This window comes from Telmatherina bonti (genome assembly GCF_933228915.1).
Source record: "Telmatherina bonti genome assembly, chromosome: 10".
Taxonomy (NCBI): domain Eukaryota; kingdom Metazoa; phylum Chordata; class Actinopteri; order Atheriniformes; family Telmatherinidae; genus Telmatherina; species Telmatherina bonti.
The window spans coordinates 6620038-6632083 of NC_136628.1; the positions used below are offsets into that span (position 1 = coordinate 6620038).

A 12046-nucleotide genomic window follows, 5' to 3' on the forward strand; every position below is an offset into this window, starting at 1 on the left:
CAGATTGTTCTGTTGTGAGAGAGGAGCTAGTAGGATCCAAAGAGCGGACACTGTCAGAGTACAAAGAGAGGTTTATTGGTTCTCCACAGATCCCTGTGAACTCTTCCAGCAGAACTTCAGAGACTGGCAGACTGGCGAGCAGCAGGAGGCAGGCAGGCAAGCAGGGGAGCAAGCGAACGGGCGGGCAGGCAGGCAAAACTGGCAGGTAGCGTCTATGAACTGGCAGGCTTTCACTGGCAGGAGGAAGACAGGACAGGTTACAAATCAAAGGTCTACACAAGCAACGTACGCAGAGGCCGAGAGCTGTTTACCGCAGGGCAATCAACAATCTGGCGCTGGATAGCAGGCAGAGCTGGTCTTAAATAGGTTGTTTGATGATTGCTGGAATGTGGATCAGGTGTGCCTCCAGTTCCCAGCTGACCACGCCCACCAGGGAACAGGAATCACCACAGATGGAGCGTGAGATCAACAGACGGATCGGTGCGGCGTCTGCTGTAATGCAGACTCTCCTCCGGTCTGTCGTGGTGAAGAAGGAGCTGAGCCAGAAGGCGAAGCTCTCGATTTACCAGTCGATCTACGTTCCTGCCGTCACCTATGGTCATGAGCTGTGGGTCGTGACCGAAAGAACCAGATCTCGTATACAGGTGGCTGAAATGAGTTTCCTCCGCAGGGTGGCCGGGCTCTCCCTTAGAGATAGGGTGAGGAGCTCGGTCATCCGGGAGGAGAACAGAGTAGAGCCGCTGCTCCTCCGCATCGAGAGGAACCAGTTAAGGTGGCTCAGGCATCTGGTCAGGATGCCTCCTGGACCTCCCTGGTGAGGCGTTCCAGGCACGTCCCTCTGGGAGGAGACCCCGGGGAAGACCCAGGACACGCTGGAGGGATTATATCTCTAGGCTGGCCTGGGAACGCCTCGGGATCCCCCCCGCAGAGTTGGCAAATGTAGCTGGGGAGAGGGAAGTCTGGGCTTCCCTGCTTAGGCTGCTGCCTCCGCGACCCGACCCTGGATAAGTGTCAGAAGATAGTTGGATGGAAAATACATTTCAATCTTGTGGAAGTTGCGAGTTACTTGACCTCGTCACGACTTAAAATATTAAACTGCTTTGTGAATGGATTAATGCAAACTTTATTTCATCATTTTCATACACGTCAGGACGCCCACACAGGATCATTTACATACCAGCTGTGCCACGCAGCTACAGCCAGTATGGATGAAGAGCTACACGTCGCGTGTCTTTGCTGTGGCGTCGTGTTTTTAGTGACAGATTAATCAGATCGTCTCTTGTGTCTGATAAACGTCTTCTCCACATGCATCTTCTCCATCCTGGTCTGTCTCTCCTCCACAGGCTAAATTTGACACGTTAGTGAATGACCATCAGCGATCCTTGGAGGAGCTGAAGGCGTCCTTCAGTAGAAATAAAGCTGCTGCAGAAGGCCAAGAACAGGATGCTTCGGAGCTGAGGACCACTGTGGAGAGCCTGAAGATGGAGCACCAGCTGGAGGTGGAGAATCTGAAGGCCAAACATAAGATTGAAGCTGCCATTCTGACCAAGGAGCGCGAGGACCTCTGTGCTCGCCTTCAGGAGGCCAGAGACCAGCTGGCTGGGGGCAGCCAGACGTGGAGGTCCGAGTCAGAGGGTCAAAGCAGCAAGCAGGCGCTGGACGAAGCCTCCAGGAAGCTACAGAAGGCGGAGCAGAGGCTGGCAGAGATGGAGAGTCTCCACATGGAGCAGGACAAAAGCACGGCGGAGCTGCGAGGCAGACTGGAGCTGTCAGAGAAGAAGATGACGGATTACCAGGCCCTGCAGAAAGCCCAGGCTGAGAGCCAGGAAGAGATCCAGAAACTGGAGGAGAAGCTGAGGGTGACGGCGAACCAGCTCCAGGCTATCCAGGCCGACCGCTACACGTCCCATGATGCGAATGTGAGTGGAGCCAGAGATCCTGCAGGCGCCTTAATGTGTGCCGCGTTCTGACAACACTTTGGTTTTTTTCAGGTGATCGAAGAAAATGAAATTTCAGACGAGAAGATGAAGCTGAAACAGAACGTTGAAGGTATTTATGTCAGTTTAATATGATTTTATGACATCGGTTGATGTGTTTATTCTTTCTGCTCCGTGTTATTACAGCCTGATGATTAAACCCCTCTGAGCTCAGTTTTACCTGGAATTATATTCAGTAAAAAATCTAAATAAAGAATCTTGGGCTTTATGTGATCTCCATATTCTGCATTTTATTTATCGTTTACTTTTGGAAGTTGTTCCTCCCCTTCATTATTAATATCAGTAAAACTACAGCAGTTATGCAATTTCAATTCAGCTTTATTTGTATAGCGCCACTTCACAACAACGTTGTCTCAGGACACTTTACAGACACACCACTTTGAGCCAATTCATACATATACTATAATAGAAACCAACTGATTGCATCGAGTCATGACTTCTATCCAATCCCCCATCCTGAGCTGCACGAGGCGACAGTGGGAAGGAAAAAAACTCCCCTTTAACAGGAAGAAAACCTCTGGCAGAACCCGGCTCAGGGAGGGCAGCCATCTGCCTCCACTGGTTGGGGTGGAGACGACAGGAAAGACAGATCAACATGTACAACTGCACTTATTCAGGAAGACCTGCGGAAAAAAGGAGAAATAAGTTAGAGACGGCAATATTGGCATATATTTATACATTAATACATTAGAGAAATAGAGCGAGGTACAACCAGGTAACATTCCCATTGCTACATACAGTAATACAGCAAACACAAAATTTGATAATAAATTAATTAGAATTTGTAACTAAATTGTTCTTGTAATTAATTATCATAAACTATTTGTGTGTTTAAAATAAAATTCATTTTACAGAAGCAGACATTAAGACGTATAATATCCATAAATATTTACCAACCGGCAGTCTTTGAGTCACATCCTGTAATTTCGACTTGAACGTCTTTTTCTTCTTCTTGAGTTTCTGTGATTTTGTCAATAAAAGACTTTCTGCTTTCAGCACTTTGACGCTGCTTTTACTGCAGCATGAAAGCCAGCGAACTCTGCAGAGTCTGATCATGCACAGGTTCTACGTTCTTCTAAATGTCTGCGTTCACAACAGATTCTATGTAAAGTGGCGTCCCACGGATCTCGTCATTTTCCCCTGAGAAAGACATTTATGTCACATATACCAGCATACATATTCAGTGAAGCTGTTGGACTTAGTTTGACTTATGTAAATCCATCTGCAGAAGTTGATGTTTTGATTTGTTTTATTTTCAGGCTGTGCACCGTGTTGATGGAGCTGAAAAAGGGTGAAAAACAAATATAAACTAGATCTTTAACAAAGAAAGTTTCATTCTTAATAGATTCTTTAAAAAACTCACACATTTGACCCTGAGGACAAAAAAAATGACAATTTTTCAAAACCAGATATAGAACGATCATATAATAATATTTTATTTACTTTAAATGAGGCAGTCTTTCAAAGTAACCTCAGCCTGATTTATACAGTTATACAGTTCATATACAAAACTCCATAGTTGTTTCAATAGAAAAAATGATTCCTATAAACTACAATTCAGTTAGTATTTGCGTCGTGCTGACATAGATCTGTGATCGGCAACAGAATTAATTTTTGTACAGTTGTGCTCATATTTATTCATCCCCTTTCATTAAAGAAGAAAAAAACAGCTGCCTGTAAAATAAGCTGAAACTAACTAAAGTAATAATAAATAAAACATTTTATGAAAATCATCACAGTATTTTCTAATTCTTGTTCAATAGAATTTTTTTTTTTTTTAAAAAGCAAACAAATAAGATAATTTATTACATATTACATCAGTCATAAAGTAATATTTAGTTGAACAATCCTTTAATGTTTCGGCTCCAGTCAGGTGTTTTCTGTTTCTCTCAGTCAGACTTCTGCACCTGTTGACAGGTATTTTGTCCCACTGTTCAACAGAAAAGTCTCTAATTTGTCCAGGACCAATTTGATTCTTTGTTCTTTTTGTTCTTTCTTCAACTCAATTAAATGAAAAATCAGTGTCTTATATTACTAAAGTATATTTTAGCAAATTTTTAGTTATTGTTCCTTTTTTAATTCTCCAGTTATTTGAGTGACTGTTGTAAATTCAGCCTTTTCTTTAATGAACGGGGATGAATACATATGAGCACAACTGTACATTGTTTATTTTTATGCTGTATTTTTTTTATTTCACACATTTGACCTTTACAAACACTGTTGCAAAACCAAAATTAATCATTTGAGTTAGTCTGACATATGACTATCAGAAAAGAGTCATTTATAGTTTTAAATGTTTGTTAACAAAACTCCACAGCTTCTTTTATTGAAAAGAAAAAAAATTCTAATAAAATGCTTTGAAAAATAAAAGTTTACAAAGAATAAATACAGAAATTAAAAGTCCAAAAATAAATCCCAGTATACAGGAATAGATTTTTTTTATTTTAAAATAAATATCGCTTCAAACAGAACATTTATAACATTTTTCAAAGAGGCTTTTTAAAGTTTTTTGTAGCTGAGCCATTTTAAGTTATGTTGAAGAAATTGACATAAAAATTCTAAAAAGATCCTAAAAGGAATATCCTGTGGGAATTTTAGCAATATTTAATCATTTTAATGATGTTTAATAAAAGCTCAAAAAGATCCTGATTCTTTGATCAAGCAGGTTTCCCGTCAGAATATTGTGACAGCAGCACGTCCTGTAGAAACTCTGCCAGTCCTGCACCAGAAACCACATTTCTGTCTTTAAACACCACATTCTCCTGTTGTTTTGTTTTCCATCAGAAACAATGGAGAAGTTGTTGAAAAGGGAAAAGGAAGTCTCTGCTCTCACTTCCCAGGTTGAAGGCCTGAAATCCCAGATCGGAGGTGAGTGCCGTTAACACACACGCCAGCCTTTTCTAAGCCTGTGTTCCTGTATTCAGGAGAAATTCTTCTCAGAAATACTCTTCTGCTGATAACTTAAACTAGACATTTTACCATGTCATGGAAAACATTCATCTGAAGCAGCAACACATCTGTAAAACGGTGGAACCGGACCAGCAGAAGGCTGGAAAACTAACTGGTACGAATAAAAAGCATTTTAGAAATGAAATATTCAAGATTTTAAAGATCCCGCCATCTGCCGTGTAAATCAAAAGATTCAGAGGATCAGAAGGAATCTCTGTGTGCACGGGGCAGGGTAGAAGGTCAAACCAGATGCTTGTGATTAGGGCTGTACGATTGATCATGATTATGGTGGCCACAATGAAATAAACTTGATAGTCAACGATATTTACATTCAGAACGCAGCTCTGCGTCTCTGATCTCTCAACCAGCAGTCTGCCCACCACCAGGGGGCGAACGCCTGGTTAAGGCTTCATTAAGCTGCCTAAATACCGAGCGCACACACCTTTTACCTGCAGCCAGGTAAGTATCGTTGGATTGGTTGGACATTTGAGGTGGGCGGGGTTAACAAGGAAATTTTCCCTGTTTGCAGGTAAAACGGATTGTTTTGGTGAAATAGCTGATGATTAAAAAATACAAAGATTTTTACAACATATAGCGTTAAAATACATGAACCCCGCCGCGTGCATAACCTGCCCAACCACGGACGAAGTTGCTCGTTAAATATTCAACAACCAGCTTCATTGCACATAAAGCAGACATGGCCGCCTGCATTCGTCCCTCCCAGCTTCAGACGGAGCTTCTCTTTTTCCAAAGAGGCGTTGCCTGCGCTGTATGTTGAGGGAATAGAGAGAGCGATATATATATATATATATATATATATATATATATATATATATATATATATAAAACCCTCCCATCTCCCTGGGTAGGGCGGGTGGCTGTTCATCTCTCAAGCTCGGGTTCTCTACCAGAGTCCTGGGAGCTTGAGGGTCCTACGCAGTATCTTAACTGTTCCTAGGTCTGCGCCTTTCTGGATAGAAATGTCTGATGTTTCACCAGGTATCTGTTGGAGCCACATCTCCAGTGTGGGGGACACGGCCCCCAGTGCTCCAATCACTATGGGTACTACTGTTGCTTTCACCCTCCAGTTCTTCCTTGAGGCCCTGGACCTTCTCCAGTTTCTCCTTTTTCCCAATATTCCCATCATTGGGGATGGATCCATCAATCACTACGGCTTTCCTCTGCTGCTTATCCATTAGCACTATGGCTGGTTGGTTGGCCACCACCATTTTATCTGTCTGGATGTACATATATGTATATATATTCATTCATTTTCTAAACTGCTTAAACCAATTCAGGGTCGCGGGGAAGCTGGAGCCTATCCCAGCAGTCTTTGGGCAAAAGACAGGGTACACCCTGGACAGCTCACCAGTCCATCGCAGGGCCACACAGAGACAAACAACCACTCACACTCACTCCTATGGGTATTTTAGAGTAACCAATTACCTAACATGCAAACACATGAGAACATGCAAACTCCACACAGAAAGGCCACGATATATATATATATATATATATATATATATATATATATATATATATATATATATATATATATATATATATATATAATTATTTATATTAGACACAATAAATAATTGTGAATAATAATCGTGATTACAATATTAATCAAAATAATCGTGATTATTATTTTGTCATAATCGTGCATCCTTACTTGTGATGTTGGGGTCCTCATGCAGCTCTACATTAAAAGCAGACATGATTCTCTACTGGAAACCAGTGCATGGACTCAGGAAGCTTCCAGAAGTCTCTGTCTGTGAACACAGTTCAGCCTGAAATCCACACATGCAGGTTAAAGCTCCAGGATCCAGAAACACGCCGTCTTCTCTGGACCAAAGCTCATCTAAAATGTTCTGAGTGGAAACCTGGATGAAGATGTGGAATAGTTTGTGGACAGCATGGACGGCGTGTCCTGCAGACTAAAGAGGAGAGGGAGCATCCAGCTTGTTATCAGCCTGCATCTCTGATGGGATGGGGTTGGGTCATACGAGTACATGAAGGTTTTAGAGCTAGAATCCTGCATCAGACCAGAATGAGAAAACATTCCAGCTACGGGGTTCCTCACCTCCAGACAGCTGCTAATAGATGAGGGAATGCTACACATCGCTAAACGTCCCTGATGATGGCTTGCTGTCATCACATTTACAGTGGGCTCATATTTTCCATGAAATAGTAAAATGAATGATGATGATGTTTATTTTCTATCTGGAACAAAATGATGATATTTGGAAATGATTAAATCCTGATTTTATTTACATTTTACACACAGCTGTTTTGGGATGAGTACGGAGCTGTGAGGCATAAAGGACGGGGAGGTGTTTCCTAAAGGAAACGATGAAGAAGTTGTTTACTTCAATCGCCAACGTTTCATTGTGTTGTTTGTTAAAGATGCTGTAAATAAGTGTGTAAACATGCAGTATCTTATATGACTACATGGACCAATCATGCAGAGCGTCAGTGTTGAGAGTTTGCTTCATTTTACTCCCACGTTAGCTCTCGAAGGCAAAGTCCGCTCAGGGGAGAAGAAAGCCGAAGCCCTGGCCAAGGAGAAGATGCGTGTGGAGGCGGAGCTGGAGTCCATGACCAAGAAGTCCCATGATGCCTCTGGGCAGCTCGTCAGCATCAGCCAGGAGCTGCTGAAGAAAGAAAGGTAATTGCCGTATTGATTTCACATTCCCCCACAGCAGCCTCTGGATAGGCGAGGAGGAAAATCGTATCATACAGACAAGACTGCACATAAAAAGAAAAAGGTTTTATCATCAGTTTGGTAATGGACGGGGGGGGGGGGGTTCATTGTGTTTATTGTAAGCTGTAAACAAGTCCTGACTCAGTTATCCTGATGTAAAACTCTTTTCTCATAAAGGAAAAGCATTCAGTTGACAATAAAATGGCAATAAAAAGAGTTTGAGAAGAGAGAAGCAAAGTAATTATATTTATACCTGCAGGAATCTGCAGTCTTCAGGGTCCGATGTTTGTTTTTCCTGTTTTAACCTGAAAACACTGAAGCTGAGATATTAATCTGGACGTTTCTGTGAGTTTATGTCTGCGATTTGCTCAGATCGGTGCAGCTTTTAGCTGAGCGTCCAGCGTCGTCCAGGAAACCACCTGGCAGACGTCAGGACTAGATTTAATGTGTCAAACCTCGTAGGTTCCTTCAATGCTGTCAGATAAAACGGACATCTGAGGCCATTATTTACCGACCAAGCAGGAAGACGAACAGACGCAGGGAAGGAGTTTCTTCCCGACAGAAATTCCCTCCTTGACTGTTTGCTACTTTATGAGACCTGAAAATAAATTTCAGAATATTAAAGTCACGTCAGAATTCTTCATCAGGTTGACTTTTATTTACTTTCATTATCAAATGAAAAAAGTTTCTAAAATACACAGATTTTTTTATTATATTACAATTTTATATGAAATTTATGTGAATGTATTAATTATGTTTTCTTTTTATCATTTGTTACTCTACATATTCAATTAAATTTAAATACATTTGATTAGATTTTTAAATTTAACTGTCATTTTTAATTACTTTTTTTTATTTAATTCTTAATTTGTCTGTCATGTAATTAAAAGTATATATTTCATTACAAAAGGTTTATAAAAATGTTTAAACATAACTTAACTCAGTTATTTACAAAAGGATATTAATATAAATTTACATTAATTATAAAGATTTAATATAAAGAAAAGGTTTTCTATAACAGATACTTGAAGAAAATACTGTAAAATTATACCAGTACATATTTGGATGAATTAATTTTATCTTTTTTTAAAAATTTGAAATAAAATATATATTTTATATAAAAAGATGTTTAAACTTCATATGATGAAACTTTATAAATATAATATATATATTTGTTTATTTTATTACAGAAATTGTGTCAATTATCTATAAAAAAAAAATAAAGTTTATTAAAATATTTTTAAAAAATAAAAAAATAAACTTTATATGATAAGAATATCAAATTATCTTAAGTTTGATGTTTATTTGATTGTTCTGTTTAACTGGGCAGTTGTGTATTCAGTCAGCACGATTTATTTCACTCATTAACAGGATGGTAGAATCCAGAGTGTTACTGGATCCACATCTATCTTTGATATCTTGGTAAACCTGTTGGGAACGTCTCCTGGGTTTTCTCACCATGTATTGTGGAGTTCTATGCAGATATACTGAAAATGGTCCGATCTCACAATGAGGAGGAATCCTTCACAACATCCTGATGCTGATCCGGATCACTCCCGAGTTAGACAAGACCCATTCTCAGAAGATAAATCCTGAAAATCCCTCCAGTAGCTTTTGCATAAAGTTGCTGACAGACAGACAGACAGATACCAGTAAAACCGTAACCCCCTAAAGGAAGGAATATAAATGAAAAACACTGTTGTCGGTTCGTCGTTTTTTTATAAGCTGTCTATAAAGTTTCTTTATTAGTAACATATGAAAAGTCTAAACAGCAGCTAGAAAATATTTTAACCTTCTTCCAGTAAAAAACAAATAATTAGCACATTACAGATAGAAATACCAGCAACAGCTGGACACTGAGTGGATTTTAGAGGAGCTGTATAACTGAGGGTTCGTAGGAAGACTGAGGTGTTGTGGATGTAGAGGGAACCGCTTTAATCTACAGTCATTCTCTATTTAAACACAAGCTGTGTCACTTCATACCAAAGACTACCTGAACTGTTTTATAGCTGGGATGGGCTCCAGGTTTCTGCAACAACGCTGGAGTTTATCCCAGCAATCACTGGGCAAGAGGCAGGAACACCTGGACAGGTATCCAGTCCATCTCAGGGCCTTTCCCAGTTGATAAGCTGACACATTTCTGGGGTTGTGTAAACATCATAACTTCGTATGAATGTTTAAACTTTGGGAACACCGTGGAAGATGATAAAGCAGCTGGTAGTCTTTGGTTCTCAGCCGGCTAGAAGAACAGGAGCGTTGAAAGAGGAAAACACACCTCATTTAGCTCGTTTCTCCGCTCTGCTCCTCCTGCAGGAGTCTGAATGAACTGAGGGTGCTACTCCTGGAATCGCATCGCCACTCACGGGACATGGAGAAAGACCTGAGCCGAGACGTGCACAAGGCTGAGTGGAAGGTGAAAGAGCAGAAGCTCCAGGAGGACATCCAAACCCTGCGAGAGAAACTGCTTCTGCTGGTGAGAACCAGGGACACGCTGATGATGCAACACTCTCCACACAAACAATAACATTTCATCTTTTCAGACATCTTGATTGAAACGTTTGAGGTTTTTTTTTTTCTCCATAAGGATGATATGTTAACTTAACTCATGAGAAAAAAAGGCCCCGCAGCTCCTGTAGAAATGCATGTTATGTATCTGGAAACAGCAACAGATCCTGACTGAATGCATTAAAGCAAGAAAAGGTTCCATCCTGCATCACTTCCCATGATGCAACGTTCGCCTGATTGTTCAACCATCTGAGCCGTTTTCCACCGATTTATCAACCTCCTGCAATAATTCAAAAGCATGTTTATGTTTTTATGTCTCTCTGGGCATCGATCAGTCAGGAGAAGATGCCTTTCGTTTGGGTTTTATTCAGGGAGCAGATTTTTCTCACTCCTACACCTCCGTCTTTCTTTGGGGATGAATAATTTAACCTGCCTACCCACCAACCGACCGACTGACCTACCTAACCACACACGTGACGACCTACTTAACAACCATGAAGAGAATATCCTCTTGACGGGCAGAATTTTTACATAAGCTTCAGTGTGGGCCAAATAAACATCATAAATTAGAGTCTGACGAGTGACGATGCTGATCGTTTATATCTGGAGACGTTTAGGGAACAGTTGGGATTATTAGGTTATAGATTATTTCTATTTCGCCTCCTTTTCTGACGCTGTTGTGATTTCTGTTTAATAAAATACCTAAAATCCTCCTTTAAATAACTCCACGGGACTTTTATAGACATCCTGTCGCTAATTCTTTGATTTAATGACTGAAAAATGGATTCATTCAACACCTAATTCATCATAATGCAGTTATAAAATATCAACAAATAAAAACCAGAAAGCGATACTGGTGCAGAAACCAGTAAAACTGGGTTAAGAACCGTATTGTTAAGAACTGGAAGGACAGTGGAGAACCATCGTCTTCCAGGAAGAATATGGTTGTGATGGATCTTCACTGAGATGTTTGGTGAAACCAAATGGAAGAAAAACAGCAGTAGAACTCAGGACTGGGTTCACATTTCCACAGGAACCACTGAGAGGCTGCGGAGCCAGAAGAAAACCACGGATCTGTGAGGAGAAGCAGAGAAAAAGGCTTCGGTTTGTTCGAGAGACTAAAAACTGGAGTCTGGAGCTGGAAGAAGGTCATGTGGTCTGATGAGTGCAGAATGACCCTGTTCCACGTTGATGAGAGCTTCAGGGCAGGAAGAGAAAAGTGATGCAGACATCGTTCCCTCTGCCTGATGTACAAGCCTGGATTCAGGTCCAGATTTAGGTCTGGGTTCACGGTTCAGGTCTAGGTTCACGTCTAGGTTCAGGGTTCAGGTCTAGGTTCAGGTCTAGGTTCAGGTTTAGGTTCACGTCTAGGTTCAGGTCTAGGTTCAGGTCTAGGTTCAGGTCTAGGTTCAGGTCTAGGTTCACGTCTAGGTTCAGGTTTAGGTTCACGTCTAGGTTCAGGTTTAGGTTCACGTCTAGGTTCAGGTCTAGGTTCATGTCTAGGTTCAGGTTTAGGTTCACGTCTAGGTTCAGGTTTAGGTTCACGTCTAGGTTCAGGTCTAGGTTCAGGTCCAGATTCAGGTCTAGGTTCACGTCTAGGTTCAGGTCTAGGTTCACGTCTAGGTTCAGGTTTAGGTTCACGTCTAGGTTCAGGTCTAGATTCAGGTCCAGATTCAGGTCTAGGTTCACGTCTAGGTTCAGGGTTCAGGTCTAGGTTCAGGGTTCAGGTCTAGGGTCAGGTCTAGATTCAGGTCCAGATTCAGGTTTAGGTTCACGTCTAGGTTCAGGTCTAGGTTCACATCTAGGTTCAGGTCTAGGTTCACGTCTAGGTTCAGGTTTAGGTTCACGTCTAGGTTCAGGTTTAGGTTCACGTCTAGGTTCAGGTCTA

General features: G+C 41.1%; 1 protein-coding gene across 1 annotated transcript in view; it reads left to right on the forward strand.

Moving 5' to 3' along the window:
- The window catches only part of clip2 (CAP-GLY domain containing linker protein 2), a 62141-nt gene that overhangs the window by 43226 nt on the left and 6869 nt on the right, over positions 1-12046 (forward strand). Inside the window, exons 9-13 of the mRNA XM_079248010.1 lie at positions 1344-1919; positions 1992-2049; positions 4782-4865; positions 7461-7617; positions 9967-10126. Of these exons, the coding sequence (XP_079104136.1) occupies positions 1344-1919; positions 1992-2049; positions 4782-4865; positions 7461-7617; positions 9967-10126 (1035 nt within the window). The remainder of the gene's footprint in view (positions 1-1343; positions 1920-1991; positions 2050-4781; positions 4866-7460; positions 7618-9966; positions 10127-12046) is intronic.